At 46.3% G+C, this 19818-nt stretch overlaps 1 protein-coding gene across 1 annotated transcript in view; it reads left to right on the top strand.

Annotated features, from left to right (window-relative positions):
- SPRED2 (sprouty related EVH1 domain containing 2) overlaps nucleotides 1-19197 on the top strand; it is a 128042-nt gene extending 108845 nt beyond the window's left edge. Inside the window, exons 5-6 of the mRNA XM_023224092.2 lie at nucleotides 13135-13284; nucleotides 15871-19197. Coding sequence (XP_023079860.1) covers nucleotides 13135-13284; nucleotides 15871-16539 — 819 coding nt within the window. The 3' untranslated portion in view covers nucleotides 16540-19197. The remainder of the gene's footprint in view (nucleotides 1-13134; nucleotides 13285-15870) is intronic.
- The last annotated feature ends 621 nt before the right edge of the window (nucleotides 19198-19818 follow it).

The raw sequence follows: 19818 nt of genomic DNA, 5'->3' as shown, positions 1-19818 counted from the left end.
GTGTTTGGCTTGTTGGGAGGCAAGGGTAGCAGTAGATGTACCAAGTGCTTAGAGTTACAGATCTTGGAATTGGAAAGGATTGTGAATTCATCTGCTCCAGCCTTCTTTCTAGCACTGAAGTAGGATTTGCCTCATTTTACAGACACAGTTGCAGAAGCAGCTCAGAGTCAGATGGGTGACTTGCCTAAGATCTCACAGCTAGTTCACGGTGGAGGAGCAGCCAACACTATCTCCCAAGCTTTCCAGTTAATCGCTGCTGTTTTTATCTTCCTGGGTTAATAATTGTATAGTTTTGTTTTTTGTTTTTTGTTTTTGTTTTTTAATATGACAGCGTCTTACCCCCATTGCCCAGACTGGAGTGCAGTAGGTTATGATTATGGCTCACTGCAGCTTCAACTTCCTGGGCTCAGGTGATTGTCCCACATCAGCCTCCCAAGTTGCTGGGACTATAGGCACATGCCACCACACTCGACTAATTTTTTTGTATTTTTAATAGAAACAGGGTTTTGTCATGTTGCCCAGGCTGGTCTTAAACTCCTGGGCTCGAGTGATCCACCCATCTCAGCCTCCCAAAGTGCTGGGATTACAGGCGTGAGCCACCACGTCTGGCAGCTTTTCTTCTTTTTTCACTTTTTTTGTTATTTTATTAGATTCAGGGTGTATTTTAGATACATGTGCAGGTTTGTTACATGTCAGTATTGCATAATGGTGAGGTTTGTGCTTCTAGCGAACCTATTGCCCAAGTCCTCAAAATAACAATTAGAAGCATGACCATGGGAAACCTCTACCATATATAAGATTTTGATTTTTCTTTCTCTCTTCCAAGTTTCTTCTGCCACCAAAGTATTTTGTTTCTGGATTTGGGCAGCCCATCTCAACCGGGATTCCCAATTAAGCCCTGGCACCGTCAGACATCCATCGTATATAATTAATTGACTTCTCTCCTATGCACTTAGAATGGTACCAACTGCATACCATCCTTTGCAGAATTGAGAAGACTCATTCAACAGCATTTTGTGTGGCACTTAATGCTTTCCCAGAAGCCAGTCGAAAGGGGCTGATATTTGGGTTATGTTTTTTGTTGTTGTGGTGGTGGTGGTGGTGGTGGTGGTGGTGTTTTGTTTTGTTTTTTTTGTTTTCTTGAGACAGTTTCGCTCTTGTCACCCAGGTTGGAGTGAAGTGGCACGATCTCGGTCACTGCAACCTCCACCTCCTAGGTTCAAGTGATTCTCCTGCCTCTGCCTTCTGAGGAGCTGGAATTACAGGCGCCCACCACCATGCCCAGCTAATTTTTAATTTTTAGTAGAGATGGGGTTTCACCATGTTGACTAGGCTGGTCCTAAACTCCTGACCTCAGGCGATCCACCTACCTGGATCTCCCAAAGTGCAGGGATTACAGGCATGAGCCACTACACCTGGCCAGGTTATGTTTTGGTTTGTCATTATACCTTATTTCTTCAGGTAGGCAGTATTCCTCCTCATAGGAAAAAATGCCCTGTCCTTTGTAGCAGCATCACCTTCTAGCCATATCTTGCCCCAGCTGGAAAGCTTGGCCCTTCCTCATGCCCTATGCTTGAACCCTTGACATCCTGTTTATTACAAGCTGCATTTTCTGACTGTCTGGCTATTCAGAGCATTTGTGTCTAATGACATCCCAGCCCCCTCCCATCCACCTCAGGTGTTGTCTACGGCATGGATAGAGCACGTAGTTAAAACCAAAGTACTGAGACAATGTTGGTTTTGCCCCAGATGGGCTTTTGGGTATTTGCAAGTTGAGTTTCTTTTCATTCTTAAGTAGAAAAATGAATTTGTTGAATTTTGTACTTATCAAGGTTTCATTTACAGAAGCAAAAGGGCACAGAATACAACATCTTCCTTTTCTTGAAGGTTTTTTTTCTACCTACTCCATCCCCAACAAACATTAAAGCTGAGGGCAGATCTACCAGTTTTGTAATGAATGGGGTTCATCGACTAGCTTTCTAAGGAGTGTTTTCTTAAAGGTGAGGTGGCGTGTGATCCCTGTGTTTGGAGTCTGAAGAGAGGCCTACATTCTAAACTGGATTCTGCTTTTAGTTAGCTGTGCTTTGGACTCAAAACCTTCTTGGGATGGACATATTTCCTTTGAGTCTCCATTCACTGGCCCAAGGGGAGGGGAGGGAAAGGGACAGTGATGTGGAACCATTACTGTCCCTGGCACTTCGCACTGCACTCCTGCATACGTGACTGCATTTGGTCCTCACAGCTACCCTGTGAGTACAGATCAGCACTTCCGGTTTTGCAGATAAAGCCACCACAGCTCAGTGAGATGAAGTGACTTGTCCTCAGTTCCACACTGTGCTCTCCCAGAACATGAGCCCGTAAACTGCTTGCTGCCTTTCAGAGAAGCTTAAGAAAAGGAAATAGTTATCCAACTAAGTTTCAGTACCTTCTACATTGTCAGTATACCAGATTCCTTTTATTGCAGAAAAGCTGCCTAAATGATGTACATTTAAACTGGTACATTGGCTTAAGACCTCAGTCATCTCTTTGCTGGAGGTCTGAGATTCCCCTGTCCCTGCTTGAAAGCCTCAGTCTCGTTTTAGAAGATCAGTTGATCAAAAATATTTTCTGGTGTCCTTACCTTTAGAAGTAAGGGATTGGGGCAGAGGAGGGAAGGGGTGACAAGTAAAAGAGAAAATAGTTTGAAAATATAAATTACTTCTCCAGAGTTTAGTGAACCTGATCTATGGTGGTTGATTAAGAAAAGCAAAAATGTTTCGGGAGGGCAGCCCTCTGACCCCAGGGAGCAGTGCATCCCATAACTACTGCTGATTGAGACCCATCACTGCGTGGCGTGTCAGAAGAAGGTCTCAGAAGATGGGTGGGGACTCCTTTATCTTCTAAATGACAATAACTCTCAAGCTCACATTACGCCGTAAGAGGAGGATCTTTTTTTCAACATGTAATACCTGTAGTGGCTACATTAATTAAATGTCTGAGGATCTAAATAAAAGCTTTGGAATGCTGTCAGTTTCAGGAAGCCCAAAGGCATTTTGCAAGCCCTACCACTTGTGTCTTGCTTCATTTACATATCTATCATCTCATCTTTTTAAGCTGTGGACAGTGAGACACTTTTATTTCCATTTTACTAATTCATACAGAGTATATATTCAGGGTTACCTGAAACCCAGCCTTCCTGCTTCCAGTCCCTCAGTCCCTCCAGTGAAGCTAAACTGTGGGTTTTTTAGAGTCCTTTTCTTTCATATCAACATATCATCTAACTTTAAAATTTAAAGGCCGAGCATGGTGGCTCACAACTATAATCCCAGCACCTTGGGAGGCCGAGTGAGGTAGGAGGATCGCTTGAGGCCAGGAGTTTGAGACCAGCCTGGGCAACATACAGAGACCCTGTCCTGTCTCCACATAAAATTTTTTCAAAAAAATTAGCCAGGCCTGGTGATGTACTCCTGTGGTCCCAGCTACTTAGGAGGCTGAGGTGGGAGGATCTCTTGAGCCTGAGAGGTCAAGGCTGCAGTGAGCTGTGATTGTACCTCTGTACTCCAGCCTGGGCAATAGAGCAAGACCCTAACTCAAAAAAAGATTTTTTTTAAGAAACAAAACTTCTAAAAAATTGTTTTTGTTGACCTGGCGTGGTGGCTGACACCCATAATCCCAACACTTTGGGAGGCCGAGGCGGGAAGATCACTTGAGCCTAGGAGTTTGAGACCAGCCAGGGCTATAGTGAGACCCCATTTCTTTTTGTTCGTTGGCTGGTCGGTTGGTTTTTGTTGTTGTTAATTTCACAGTGAAAGAATCCTCTAGGTCCTAGAGAGAGGATGATGTCCTAGAGTCTAGAACGGGGTCAGAGTCATCTCTCCCCCAAAGCCCCAGCAGCAGCTGCCTCAAACCGCCTGCTAGCTGGGATTGTGAAAGAATACAAGTCTGGCCTACTTCCTGATCTGCTGCCTCTTTGAAAGAGGACACCTGGAACCAATGTAGGCCCTCAGGACAGATGAGCTGGAGCTACCTGTTCCCAAAGACCTGTTGACAAAATGGCAGACGACTTCCTGTTTGCCAAAGGAGAAGGACTGATTGCAGGTTTCTCAGCCTTAGTAGACCTGCGGGGAAAATCTTGCAGCTTTTGCAGTCTGAGCCAGTAGCCTTCTGAGACACTCTCAGGCTGAAGTTAAGAAAGGAATGAATATATATAGGGGGCGGGGGGAGTTGTAAATACTTATATATAAAATGAGAATCCCTTGCAAAAGGAAGAATATTGCTTTGGTTACATCAGCTATTGAGATGTATTTTGGTGGTAGATCGCAGCAAAAATAATGCAAACGTAGTGCGTAACTACTAGTTAGCTACCTTTAAAAATTCAGAATAGCAGTAGCATCTGCAGATAAAGCAGAAACTCTACTTAATCAATCTAAATTAATCCTGTAACTCTTTTTTTTTTTTTTTTTTTGAGACAGTCTTGCTCTGTCACCCAGGCTGGAGTACAGTGGCATGATTTCAGTTCAGTGTAACCTCTGCCTCCCGGATTCAAGTGATTTACCTGTCTCAGCCTTCTGAGTAGCTGGGATTATAGGCGCCCGCCACCACACCCAGCTAATTTTTGTATTTTTACAGAGATATTTTGTATTTTGTATACAAAATACTTTGTATTTTACAAAGATGCGGTTTCACCATGTTGACCAGGCTGATCTTGAACTCCTGATCTCAGGTGATCCACCCCTCCCTTGGCCTCCCAAGGTGCTGGGATTACAGGCATGAGCCACTGCACCCGTCCTAATCCCATGGTTCTTGAATCAACTAAGCAACGGGCTTAGTCAAACTCCTCTAACCTGTAATGTTCTTAGGAGCAGGTGAGAAGCATTGCACATGAAATTGTTAGGGCTCAAACAGACCTTGGAAATCATCTAGTGCAACCCCCTCATTTTACACATGAGAAAACTGAGGCCCCCAAAAGTTAAACAATTTGTCCAAGGTTCCTGGCGTGGCCTGAAGTTGAGGTTTTCAGATCTCTCTGTATAGTGCTGTTTTTGCTTAGCAGTGCTACATGTTTCCTGGATGATGTGTTCTAGCTCCTTAAGCCATTTCTTAACATTGTTTTCTATGGCCCAATCAAAACATGTAGGCCCATTGATCTCCCAAACAGGCTGGGATTTCAACGTTCACATTTCGTGAACGTTGAAATCTGTCCAGCTCATCTTGAAGACACAGAAAGTGCCCCCAAAAAGCCCTTGGTCAGCAGCCAGGATTCCATCCCAGAATGGACAATTTAAGCAACCTGTCTCCTCAGCTGGTCTGGCCTGGTGGTTCCTTCCCTCCCTCCTTGAGCTTCCCTTGGTCAGAGAGGTGGCCTTCTACATGAAGAAGGCTAGTTCTTGGACCCAGGGCATGTGAGCCGCTGCACTTGCTTCTTTATGAATTTCCCAGTAAACTCAAGGTCCCTCCATAAGACAGGGAAGAAATAGCCAAGCTTCCAAGAACAAGAGATCATATTGTACAAAAAAGGCTCATATAGCAGGAGGGAGCTGGCTCAGGTTTAACCTGAGGTGTTGCCCTGTTAGTCTGCTTTCTCCATTCAGACCAATTCCCACCCAAGCCAGGCAGCACTGACTTGGGGAAACTGCCAGTTTATTAGCCCAGGCACCTTCAGCCCAGTGTCTTTTGCACTCAGATTTTGATTTATTGTCAAGCCATCATGACATTAAGGTCGATTATTATTTTTTTAAATTTTGTCTCAAGTTTTGAAGCTCCATGGAGTTGCTCTCATTTGTTGTCAAACTCTATAGAGTTATGGGAAATATCTGAATTCTCAAAATATGTACAGCCTGTGTCTGTAGAATCCGGCCACTGGAAGCCTGTTCTTTTTTGAAGATGTTAATCAGATGTTCACTGATAAACTTGAGCCCCCTTTTCTTCCTCTGGTCTACCAATCTAGAACGCTATGACCCGTCTCAGGCACACCCCTCTGAGAAACCACCTGACCCTGACCAGTGCTCTGAGGCCCACGCCCATTGGTGTGTGAGGACTGCCCACCTGGCCTTGCCTCTGCCCGTACCATGTGTCATCTCCCCAACAACATGGTCACTTTCTGTGTCTGAGCCCACATCCCACAAAGCACCCAGCCCAAACCCAAAAACCCTTCTGGGAAGGGATGGATTTTTTTTTTAGTCTGAGTCTTGCTCTGTCACCCAGGCTGGAATGCAGTGGCACGGTCTCAGCTCACTGCAACCTCTTCCTCCCAGGTTCACGCCATTCTCCTGCCTCAACCTCCTGAGTAGCTGGGACTACAGGCACCCGCCACCATGCCTGGCTAATTTTTTTGAATTTTTAGTAGAGACGGAGTCTCACCGTGTTAGCCAGGATGGTCTCGATCTCCTGACCTCATGGTCTGCCCACCTCGGCCTCCCAAAATGCTGGGATTACAGGCATGAGTCACCGCACCCAGCCAGGGATGGATTTTTTTTTTTTTTTTTTTAACTACCATAAAGGATTTGGACAGGCCAGCCCTGTCCCTATTTCTTGTTTTTTTAAATGTTGGCAGTGCCCACTTTCATTTCTGTACCCTCTGACACCTGCTTTCACACCCTTCCCTTCTCTTTTCTTACTCTCTCCTTTCTGAGTTCTTCATCATCAAAGGCTTGTCTCAGCTCACTGCCCTGTTAGAGGGCTGTAGAAACCAGGTCACACAGAGCTTGTTATTTGCTACTCAAAGTATGTGGGTTTTTATAGTAACCATAGAAAAATTTGACAGTGGGCCAGGTGCAGTGGCTCATGCCTGTAATCCCAGCACTTTGGGAGGCCGAGGTGGGCGGATCACCTGAGGTCAGGAGTAGGAGACCAGCCTGGCCAACATGGCGAAACCCTGTCTCTACTAAAAATATTAAAAAATTAGCCAAGTGTGGCACGTGTCTGTGGTCCCATCTACGCAGGAGGCTGAGGCACAAGAATCGCTTGAACCTGGGAGGTGGAGTTTGCAGCGAGCCAAAATTGCACCACTGCACTCCAGCCTGGGCGACAGAGCGAGACTCTGTCTCAAAAAGTAAATAAATCACATCACATCACATCACATCACATCACATCACATCACATCACATCACATACTAGTAAGACAAATTTAATGAAAGACCAGTAGAATATATCTGAGGAATGCAAAGAAGGTTTATATTGGAAAAGCTGTTTAATTTACATATTGATAAAATAAAGACGAAAGATTGTGTAATCATCTCAGTGGACAGAAAAATCATCTAATAACATCTAATATCTGGTGAAAATCCTTAGCAATCTAGAATAGAAGGAAACTTTTGGAACTTTATAATCACTCCAATTACCTAGAAATATTATATCTAATAGAAATTCATTAGAAGTGGTTCTATCAAAGTCAGGTTCAAGAAAAGCAGGGCACTGTCACCTCTGTTTTTCCATGTCATGTTGGAAGCCCTGGCAAAAGATGCAGTGAGATAAGAAGATGGTATAAATATTGAAAAGGAGGCCAGGCACAGTGGCTGACGCCTATAATCCTAACACTTTGGGAGGCCAAGGCAGGTGGATCATGAGGTCAGGAGTTCGAGACCATCCTGGCTAACAAGGTGAAATCCCGTCTCTACTAAAAATACAATATATTAGCCGGGTGTGGTGGTGAGTGCCCATAGTCCCAGCTACTCAGGAGGCTGAGGCAGGAAAATAGTGTGAACCCGGGAGGTGGAGCTTACAGTGAGCCGAGATGGTGCCACTGCACTCCAGCCTGGGTGACAGAGCGAGACTCTGTCTCAAAATAAAAATATATGTATATGGGAAAAGAAACCAAACTATCTTTTATGAGCAAAATGATTTACTTAGAAAAATCTAGTTTCATAAGGGAGCTAAGCAAAACAACCAGATACAGAATCAACACACAGAATCAGTAACTTTCATATACCAGCAGTCACAGTTTAAAACAGAAATTTTTAGGCCAGGCGTGGTGGCTTATCACTTTAGGAGGCCAAGGCAGGCAGATTGCCCGAGCTCCGGAGTTCAAGACCAGCCTGGGCAACCGGGTGAAACCCCATCTCTACAAAAAAATCAAAAACTTAGCCAAGCGTGATGGCACGCGCCTGTAATCCCAGCCACTCGGGAGGCTGAGGCATGAGAATTGCTTGAACCCAGGAGGCGGAGGTTGCAGTGAGTCAAGATTGTGCCGCTGCACTCCAGCCTGGGCGACAGATCAAGATTCTGTCTCAAAAACATATATAATAGAAATGTTAAATCCCATTTTATTTTTGCCATAACCCCAAGGAAGATTTTGGCCCCATTTTACAAATGTAAAAAGTGGAGTTAGAGATTAACTTGACCAAAATCATCTTGTAATTGGCAGAGAATGATTCAAATGTTGTCTGCCTGAGCTGAGACCCTGTTGTTTTCAGCATTGTAATACTCCCCCGCATTTCTTTTGTTTAGTGCCTCATATTAGGTTGCACACTTCTTAATTGGACATCTTTTTTTTTTCTTTTCTTTTCTTTTCTTTTTTTTTTTTTAGACAGGGTCTTGATTTGTTGCCCAGGCTGGTCTCAAACTCTTGGCTTCGAGCAATCCTCCTGCCTCAGCCTCCCAAAGTGCTGGGATTACAGGCATGAGTGACTGCACCCAGCTGGACATCTTTTTAGTAACAGGCATTGACATTGAGTCAGAGTCAAACCCAGAGGCAAGAGAGTTTTTGGAGGATACATTTGAAGGTGGCAAGGGCTGTGCTCCCTGCATCATAGTGCACAAGACCTCCCAGTGTCAGCTGGGCCCAGATGGCAGTGGCAGCCTGGAGACATAATGTCTCCCGTCCACAACAGAAGACATTAAACACCCACTCTGGCCTGCTCTCGCAGGATGCTGCAGTCATGCCTCCTAGGAGCCTGAAGTCCCCGAGCACAGAGTAGCCACAGAGGACCTCTGCTTTTGTTCTTCAAAGCCCTAACAGTTCATAGACCCCCCAGTGGAGAGCAAGGCGAGTGTAGATACAGTTGGGAGCATGCGATTGCCAACTCTTTCATTGAAGGTGACAGCTCTCAGATGGGTAGGTTGGTAGGTGTCAGTAGCTTGTGCACAGAAATACAGAGAGATGTTTAAGAATCTTGCTTGTGTATTAGGTATGTGCATACCGCGGGTGGGCTGCTTTTCTGCAGCCCAAGGAAACCAGGGCAGAGTGACGGGAGAGCCAGTTCAGAGGTGCATGAGGGTAAAAGATTTGTTTTCCCCTTCCTTTCTTGGAGATGCCCTGGTAGTACATTTCCTTTTGTTTGTAGGTCACACTAGCTGCTTCGTAAGATTCGTCTGTTAGCATCGGTCTGAAATAAGCCTTGGCTTCCAGTGGAGCATTCCCGGAGTTCAGATGGCCCTGAACAACTGGGCCTGTAAGGCTGCAGGCTGGGCTAGGACACACCCTCAGCTCTGCCCTCAGGAGGTAGTGGACTGTGGACGTGCCTCCCAAGTTCTTCTGGCCTTCTTGCTTCACTGTAGAAATTCCTCATCAGATAAGGCCTTTCTCAGTCTCACATCCTCTGACAAATGTCTAGGGAGCTTTGCACGGATTGTGTAGGGAGAGAGACTGCTCAGGGAGAGCGGGTTGGGGAGGTGGGATGGAAGTATCAGAAGGTAGCATTTCTGATCAACTCATGAGTCCTAGGAAAAGCTGGATGTGCCTCATTTCTCAGAAGGACTTTCTACACATTATTAACCCAAACATGGGTCACAGAAAATAGGCTGGGTTAGGGTGAACAGATGACTAACACAGTGGTGACCGTGATGTGTTAACTGGGTTTCTGAGAACTAAGTACTGAGAGCGTATTACAATGTTCGATACAAGGGTAACGTCTAACCTAATAGATGACTGTAACGTGACTGTTGGATAAGAATTTAACTCTTGAGACTTGAATCACACTGAAGGGCCCTGATTACTCATTTCAGAGGTATTTATTGACATCTGTAGTAACCTTTGTACTGTGAGACATCATCTCCTCATCTCCTGGGTTTGTATATAGCAGGGTGTACCTTGTGACTTGGAGAAGTTGTGTTTTGTGTTAATCTCAACAAAATACCTCCTCAGCATAGGAGTTGGAAGTGGACTTACCTGGGTGTGAGAGGCAGCAGTGTGTGGGGCCTATTAGAAATCTCCCTGGGCTTTGTGGTCAGGGAGGCTGCATTTCAGTCCTAGCTCTGCCAGTGATTCTGTGCTGCCTTGGCCTGGATTCCCCATCTCTCAGAGTCCCTTAGTGCCAGTGTGTGACATGGAGATGATATTTTACCTGTGACCTGCTGGCTGTGCTGAGGAACCATGTCCACATGTAGCTCAGGGCCTGGCACACCATTAGCACTCACACATACAACACCAAGAAGAGTTGTTGGCAAGGAAGAGGAGGGAACCTGGGGAGGAGTAAGGGCTAGAGAGAAGCCAGGAGTGTGGTGCCTGTGGGACTGCTGCCACAGGAAGGAATCTAAAGTGAAGGGAAAGTGCACCCAAGTGACAAACCCAGTGTATTCTGGCTTAAGTTACAAGAGAATTGGTTTCATCATTGGGACATCCTAGAGTGGATCAGAATTCAGGCTTGGCTGGATCCAGCAGCTCAAAGGGTCTAAGGGTGGCTTCTCTTGCTCTCATCCTCAGACAAGTCCTTTCCCCACACTGGTGCCAGGATTCAAGGCTTATAGGACCCTTAGATCTTGATTACAGAAATGGAGACAGCTACTTTTCTGACCTCTCTGTCAAAAATCTCTCTATATTGCTTCAGAGAGCACCGTGTGTTCATATTGAAATTAGTCACCATGGCTTGAGGGATCAGAAACAGGCATCAGCCATGCATGGCATAGACCAAACCCAAGTAGAGAAAAATCCAGGAGGGTTGGGTCCCCAGAGAGATGCTGCATGTGTGGACCAAGGTTTAAAAAGTAACAGTGCTTATGTTGCATAATGGAAATATAGGTGTGTTTTTCCTAAATTCTTGTGCTATTTTTCTGAGTATGTATTACTTTATAAATGGGAGGAGGATAAAAAGAACTTTTATAAGTCTATTTGTTTTGACCTTGTCCCTAAAATGATTTATGATAGCTAACAAAAGCATGTAAAATGATAGACAAGTCCAGGTATGGTAGCTCATGGCAGTAATCCCAGCACATTGGGAGGCCAAAGCAGGAGGATCACTTGAACCCAGGAGTTCAAGACCAGCCTGGGCAACTTGGCAAGACCCCCATCTCTACAAACAATACAAAAATCAGCCAGGGGTGGTGGTGCACACCTATTGTCCCGGCTACTCAGGAGGCTGAAGCAGGAGGATCACTTGAGCTGTGTTCGTGCCACAGCACTCCAGCTTGGGTGACAACACAAGATCCTGTCTCAAATACATAAATTAATAAATTTAAATTATATATATGCAAATGAGATGAGGGGACTATACAAGTAAAAAACAATAACCAAGGGAAAGTTCCTGTAGCTTTGCCAGAAAGAGAACATCTAGGTATCAGGAAAAACCTTTTCTTTTCATCTGTTTAGTTGGGGAATTGTGGAGGGTAGAGGGATATGTCACTCTAAGCAAGCAGAAGGAAGGGTAGTGATTCTAGGAGCCCTGGTTTGACAGATGGTTGCCAGGTGCATCTAATAAGGCCCCTGGCTAGCCCCTGGGCCCAGAGGGTTGTGGAGTATGACCACCACCTGGGGTCACCTGGCCTGCTTGGTTGTGTCTCAGGTGAGAGTATTAGTCTATTTTCTGGCCGCTGATAAAGACATACTGGAGAGTAGGCAATTTACAAAAGAAGTTTAATTGGACTTATACAGTTCCACATGGCTGGGGAAGCCTCACAATCATGGCGGAAGGCAAGGAGGAGCAAGTCACATCTTAACGCGGATGGTGGCAGGCAGAAAAAGAGCTTGTGCAGGGGAACGCCTCTTTTTAAAACCATCAGATCTGAGACTTACTCACTGTCAGGAGGACAGCACGGGAAAGACTTGCCCAATGATTCAGTTACCTCCCAGCAGGTCCCTCCCACAAATTCATGGTGAGTTTTGGGTGGGGACACAGCCAGACCATATCAGGTGGTATACTGGGGGCCTGTGGGATCTGCTTGTACAGTACGCACTGATAGTTAATCATCTTCCGAAGACATGGTTACGGAGACTCCAGTCTTAAGTTGACATCTCTAGTGGGCAAAACAGCTCTGTACTCACCCTTCACAGAGGTGGCCTTTGTTCTTCTATGCGGTCATCCATCTCACTTCCAGTTTAAAGTGACGTCCAAGTCTTGCTCCCAACCCCAGAGATACAAAATTTATTCCTGGAAATCCAGTACTCAAGATACCCCAGAGGTATCCTTACCTCTGAGACTCTCCCAGGTGGAGATTCCCCCCAAGTATAAACATGTGGGTTTAATTTTTGCCTATGTGCATCTTCCCTGCTTGCCATAACACCTCACAGCCAGGGCCACAAATGGGATAACCATTCTTTTGTTTATGTTTCGTTTTTTGTTTGTTGTTGTTGCTATTGTTGTTTTGTTTTCTTTTGTTTGAGATGGAGTGTTGCTCTGTCACCCAAGCTGGAGTACAGTGACTCAATCTCCACTCACTGCAGCCTCTGCTTTCTGGGTTCAAACAATTCTCCTGCCTTAGCCTCCCAAGTAGCTGGGATTATAGGCGCCTGCCACCATGCCTGGCTAATTTTTGTATTTTTAGTAGAGACAGGGTTTTGCCATATTGGCCAGGCTGATCTTGAACTCCTTACCTCAGGTGATCCGCCTGCCTCGGCCTCCCAGAGTGCTGGGATTACAGGCCTGAGCCACCACACCTGGCCAGGGTAACCATTCTTGATCAAACTAGAACACACCTTTGGGGAGCCTGGTATATCCAGCCTTTCCCCTGCATCCGGTCACTATTCCCACATTTAAGAAAAAGCCACCTTTCCAGGGTCTGGTGGCTGGGCTTCTCTGCCTGTTGAGCCAGCCACATTGTGTTTAGACAATCTAGCCATTCAGGGGTCCTCCTGTTGTAGCCAAGACAAGCTCAATATTTTGGGAAGACCAGCAAGATGTCACAACGGGGGAATAGCTGATATTTGAATAGTGCATGTTAGGGTTTGGTACGTGGGGTTTTTGTTGTTGTTTTTAAATTGACTCTTGGTTACCTCCCTCTACACAGACAGCTACAGACAGTTCTTCTAATTCCTCTCAGAAGAGAGAGCAACCTACTCGGACAATCTCCTCTCCCACATCCTGTGAGCACCGGAGGATTTATACCCTGGGCCACCTCCACGACTCATACCCTACGGACCACTATCACCTCGATCAGGTGAGCAGAGCCCTGTTCCTCTGAGGGCATCAGGGTGGTGCCTCTGATTCTGGAATGGCCTCTTTCCCCTCCTATTCAGCCAAATTCCATGACCACAGGCCTCTCCTGCTCTCCTCCTTTTACCCCCACTTCATACTGAAAGTGGCATTGGTGGTGGCACCTCAGCCTCTTCCAGTGTTTTCTGTGTGCCAGACACCTTGCCACACCCTTTATATGCTTTATGTGGTGTAATCCTCAGAAACTGCCCCACAAGGCAAGTCGTCAGCCGCCCCAGGTTATAGATGAGGAAGCTGAGGCTTAGAGAGGTGGAGTATCTGATGGAATGAGATTCAAATCCAAGCCTGTTCTCACCCAGGGGGCTACACTGCCTCCTGCATTCCTCTGTCCAAAGGGCCTCCTGGCTTTGTGTGGAAGCCCAGAGCCACAATCAGGACTAAGGAATGCTGCAGACTTGGCTCGAGCCCCCAGCCTTACAGGCTACAGGCCCAGTCTTGCTCAGGCAGATGTAGCTGGAGCTCAGAATTCAGTAGTTCAACAAATATTTACCAAGTGGCTGCTTTGCAGAGCAAGTTCCCAAATCACGGGGCATGGACTGGTGCCTGTATGGGGTGCTGTGGCCACTAGGCTGCTTTGAAATAAGAAAAAACGGCAGTTAGGTGTTTTGTTTTGTTTTTAACATGAAACTAGATTTGACTGTTTTTTAAAAAATTATTTTAGATTGTGCTTCCTAGTATTTTGGGATTAAAATGTCCTATTTAAAAATCACATTTTGGCCGGGCACAGTGGCTCACGCCTGTAATCCCAAGGCAGGTGGATCACGAGGTCAGGAGATCGAGACCATCCTGGCTAATGCGAGACCATCCTGGCTAATGCGGTGAAACCCTATGTCTACTAAAAATACAAAAAATTAGCTGGGCATGGCGACAGGTGCCTGTAGTCCCAGCTACTCAGGAGGCTGAGGCAGGAGAATGGCATGAACCCAGGAGGCAAAGCTGGCAGTGAGCCGAGATCGCGCCCCTGCATTCCAGCCTGGGCAACAGATCGAGACTCCATCTCAAAAAATAAATTAAATAAATAAATAAAAATCACATTATGGTATCAGTAGATGGAAAATAACTTTTTTACTTTCCTTACCGTCCAAAGTAAAGAATTAGTAAAGCCTGTGTCAGTTTCCGAGATTTGTTTTGAAATTCTTCTGAATCGTGATTTTCAAAAATCTAGGCAACTCTGATACCAAGAATTTGACAGGCATTAAGGCACACTGTGTGGGACATGGCCCTGCTGCCCTCTGGTAGGAAGTGATGGGTAAATCTAATAAGCACAGGATCAGGTCTATAACAATATGATAATGACTGTGATGGCGACAGGTATCACGTGCATCCTGTGAGCGAGGCTGTGAGCTGACACCCTGTGTAGATTATTTCTCTTCATTCTCAAAACAATCCTATGCAGTTTGACAGAAAGGAAACCTGAGTCTTAGGTACTAGCTAGAAAATGTCAGCATTTGACTGCAGTGGGCCACTCCAGAGCCACGTTCCTCAGCCCCTGAAAAACCTTCCTGCCCAAAGTACTTCAAAAGCAAGAAGTCCCAGTTCTCTGCCTCCACTGAGAGGCCCTGGGTGAGCCAGGGTTATATGCATGTACTTAATAAATATTTATTCATTGTCTGCTGCTGTGGACAAGGCAGGGTTACAACCTGTAGCAGAACTAACTGCAGAGAAAAGCCTCTTCCACCCTGAGGGAGAATGCAGTTTAGATTTGCAGGTTTCGAGAGGGTGTGACTCTTGGTCTGGCCTCTCACTATCTGTGAGATCCTGGCAGGAGTGGAACTTCAGACAGTTTCCGGCTCCATCCTTCTCCTGTCTGCATCTTATCTTCCCAACCAGATGACAGAGTGAGCCTTGTGTTTCCTAGTGTCCCCTGTCTCTTGAAGGAGAGACCCACAGGGAGAAATGCATCTCCTATTGTGATCTTTTGTAGACATACTGTGCACATATGGATAATGAAGTTTCGTAAAGCAGGACTTAACCTTATAACATGTATGGCACTCCAGTGTCCTTATTCTATTTCAATTTTCAAAAAGCCAGCCTTACAAAAGAGAACATACTGTACAAAAATAGGCAAAAGTAATGCAAGCCTGTAGAAGTCAGTGTAGCCCTCACACTGGGGCTAGGAGGGCCCTGAGGGAGGCAGAAGATACTCTGGGGCACAGGTCCTATTCTGCCTCTTGATCTGAGTGTGCCATGCTCCTGAGAACGCATCACACTGTGCCCTTGCCATATGCACACTCCCCTGTCTGTATGGCAGTGCGTCACCAGAAAGGGAAAATACTGCTGGTCTCAACCCACGAAATTGATTTCCTGGCCCAGTAATGGATTCAGACTCTTTGAAATACATCTTTGGGCAACAGGATATTCAGTAGTTTCAGGAGGGATCTGTTTCTTCACGGAGCACCGTGGTGGAGTTCTTGAGAAAGGTGCATTTTGGACAACTAGGGAGGGAGAAGGTGGGGTTTTTTTGTTTGTTTGTTTTTTGTAGGTTTTTTGGCCACTGCTGTAAAATAATGTTTCCTCTCTCACGGGACAGCCGATGCCAAGGCCCTACCGCCAGGTGAGCTTCCCGGACGACGACGAGGAGATCGTGCGCATCAACCCCCGGGAGAAGATCTGGATGACCGGGTACGAGGATTACCGGCACGCGCCCGTTAGGGGCAAGTACCCGGACCCCTCGGAGGACGCAGACTCCTCCTACGTGCGCTTCGCCAAGGGCGAGGTCCCCAAGCACGACTACAACTACCCCTACGTGGACTCCTCAGACTTTGGCCTCGGTGAGGACCCCAAAGGCCGCGGGGGCAGCGTGATCAAGACGCAGCCCTCCCGGGGCAAGTCGCGGCGGCGGAAGGAGGACGGAGAGCGCTCGCGGTGCGTGTACTGCAGGGACATGTTCAACCACGAGGAGAACCGCAGGGGTCACTGCCAGGACGCGCCCGACTCCGTGAGAACTTGCATCCGCCGGGTGAGCTGCATGTGGTGCGCGGACAGCATGCTCTATCACTGTATGTCGGACCCCGAGGGAGACTATACAGACCCTTGCTCGTGCGATACTAGCGACGAGAAGTTTTGCCTCCGGTGGATGGCTCTTATTGCCTTGTCTTTCCTGGCCCCCTGTATGTGCTGTTACCTGCCCCTTCGGGCCTGCTACCACTGCGGAGTGATGTGTAGGTGCTGTGGCGGGAAGCACAAAGCGGCCGCGTGACTCAGTTTCCCTCCCTTCTCCCTCCTCCATCCGCAGCCACAGGGGAACTCGTCTCTTACATACCCTCATCTTCTCCCCCGCTCCCTTCCACTCCAAGGAGCGAGGAGGGCAAGAGACCTCCCAGCTCCCTGGTACCTTGAGGCACCATTCCAGCCAGGGACGCTGCCGGGTAGACTCTCCACTCCCCCCGCCGCCCACACTGCAGCAGCCACACCCATACACACACGCTCGCACAGTGTTCTGAGGAAGGAACCTTCGCCACAGACTCCTGTACTATCAACAATCTGTAACCAAGCTAACTGTCTCATCCATGTGTTGATTTCCTGTTTCCTCCTCCCCCGCCTCTTCCAGTTCAAAGGAGTCTGCAGTTGGAACTGCTGATTTTCGGTGGGTTTTGTAATTGATTTTTCCAAGAGCGTCGGAGACTCTCTTTCTCTTGGTTCACCTTGCCTGTCGCTAGCAAGCATCTGGTTCTGCGGAAATGGGATGTGAGAATGATGAAACCCAACAGAAGTATCTCAGCCTACAGTCAGTTATTATGTATAGGAGGTGAGCTAGTTAACAAACTTGTACCACAAAACAATATCGCTTTAACTTTTCTAAAGCCAAATTTCCCATATAAGCTGCAATTTCTATCTTTAGCCCATCATCATTTTCTGCCCCCCCAAAATCTGTTGAAATGATTCACTGATGCAAAACACTCACCCGTAATAGACTGAGAATTGAGCCTTAACTTCAGATTAACTTGTGAGAATCAGGAAAATTCCTTAAACTGCATTGCATCCTCTTGGACCAGGGCTAGAATGGGGATTTCAGGTTTCTATGAGCCTCCCCGTTACCCCTAAAGTAGACCATTTTTTAAATTGTGTTGCCACCACTTCTAAAAATTTAGCAATATTAGAATAGGATACGAGTGAAGTAAGAAATTTTGCTTGTTGTTTTGCAAACCAAATAGTTTCCTCAAACACAAACCAGTGTTCCCACGAACAAGTTCCAATTGAGAAACACTAAGGTTATGGTGAATAAAACCATAGGGAGCTTCCCCCCAACCCCTGGCTATTTTATATTAATGGGGAGAGGGGATTTTTAAATGTCATAAATTTGAAGAGTGGTGGGTTGCATTTTCTTCATGGGTTTATGTTTTTGTTTTCCTTTTGGACTCAATTTCACATCACCAAATTCCTCATTTATACTTGGGGAAAAAACAAGGCCATATGTAAAAACCCTTCCAATGCCTAAGTGTCTTTCTCCTGCAACTCCAAACCCAGACTCGCCACTTTAGGTGCACAGGTGGTTAGGTCAGCCAACTGGTTCTGCCTGTCGCCTTGCCACGGAGGAGGCTTCTCAGGAGGCTTCTAATAGCTGGAAAAGTATTTTTCTAATATGTTGCAAGGATTAGCCAAATCTTCTTATTGAAGAAAGAAGAAAAGTGAAGAGTGGTTACCTATACCTAGCATAGTACAATCAGAACCTCGTGGAGACCACCAGGGACGGGCTTGTGGACGCCGGCTGTTCTTCCTGCCGCTATCTTTCTGTGGTAACGGCCATCCGAAGACATGGCCTGCTCCCCACTTCCTTTCCCCACTCCTTTATTGCACACAGGACACCAGTCTTCAAGCAAAGGGACTTTTTTCCAGTTTGTCAATCATACTGGGCAAGTGCTAGCTGTGCTCACCTTCATGGGGCTGTTTCCAGCTCGTCCGCAAGCTCATCACGTTTCTTTAGTAGATTACCGGTGTAAATACCCAGTGTGCTTATGAGTCTGTTGTTAGACGTCTTCATTCGTTGGAGTAACTGGTTTAGGCTTTCCAGTTTGGAAAAGGAGCAGAGAGCTGTCCATCTGGATTGATGGAAGAAAAGAGAACCTCATCCATGCCTGGAGAACATTAGAAAACCTTCAGCCAGCCTCCAGTGCTGTTGAGAGACCACCTGCCCCCGACCCAGAGGCACCTCCTTGGGGTCTTTCTCTGGGGTCTCTTCTCTACAAAGCACAACACTAATGTTCGTTTCCTTAGACCTCAGTTCGAGTGCCCCTATTTATTTCAATAAGAACGCACATATCCCAGCAGTTTTTTGTTTGTCACCTCTATTTAGTTGTTACCTGTTTCTCTCTTCTTTCACCCCTTGTCCTTTTCCACCCTTTTAAGAGTTATGCTAGCAAATCTTACTCCACGTATACTTTTTGGTTTGCGAAGGCATCGGTTAAGGGCACAAAGACAGCCATGGGGACATTTATGTAAATACGTCTCTCTAATTGCCACACTGCAGCTGGACAGTGTGTAGTATTTTCCCAGTCAGCTTTGCCATACTGACGTCAATCATTTGAGAGAAATTATTCAGATTTTATTTTTGTATCTGTGGTAACAAAACATTAACCAAAAGATTTTCTGTCCAGAAGCCTCCCCGATCCCCCAAGCTATTTGCTCACATTAACAAATTAAAGTGCCTGAAGCATAATTCATTCTTTACCTGTATACTAAAAACCCTGTTGTATTGATTTTTTTATAATAAGCCTTTTTACCTCTGTGTAAAAAATATATATACAAGTGTATGATGTACATTTTAGTTCTTAACTTTTTTTTATGGTTTCTAATATGTATGACCAATGTAGCCATTGCTTTAAAATGTACCGTGTAAATATAAACACATCCTATCAGATCACTGGCTTTGGGGTATTTGTCTGGCTGGAGATGGGGTGATGCTAGAGCGTTGGCGGATCTTGGAGTTCCCACATACAGGATGGGACAGGGCTTCCTGTGCCGAAGGACATGTGGACACCAGTCTTGTTTTTTCAAGGCCCTTTCCTCCTATGGTTATGTCATATTCCCAAGGGGAGACTGCGGCTCCTTGGGCTTGGATGCCTCAGTGAAAGGAAGGCTGCAGGCCACCGCCCAGAACACCCCCTCCTCCTAGGCCTGGCTTCCCCAGTGAGCGCTCCTCAGAGGGAACAGCTGTACTTCCTCTAAGTTGTTTTCCACTGATCCCTGCTGAACCTCAGGGTGTGTGTGTGTGTGTGTGTGTGTGTAGTTTGGAGGACAATTTCTCGCAGAAAACAGTTGTTAACACTGTAAGATGCTTGGTCCCCTCCGAGCAGCTCTCTTTGGCCCGCTTTCCTTTTCCAAATGGACTCTTTGGATGCTCCAGAGCTACAGTGACAATCCCCAGGAGGAAATAAAGTATGAGGTCTTTTGAGGGTCACAGAGAAACGTTTCTCTAGAGAAAGGAGTAGGGCCCTTAAAAGGAGATATATAGGAGGGGCCCTATATATCGTTTCAGTTC

Source organism: Piliocolobus tephrosceles, chromosome 15 (assembly GCF_002776525.5).
Source record: "Piliocolobus tephrosceles isolate RC106 chromosome 15, ASM277652v3, whole genome shotgun sequence".
NCBI classification, from domain to species: domain Eukaryota; kingdom Metazoa; phylum Chordata; class Mammalia; order Primates; family Cercopithecidae; genus Piliocolobus; species Piliocolobus tephrosceles.
This window is presented reverse-complemented; position numbering and strand designations above follow the sequence as displayed.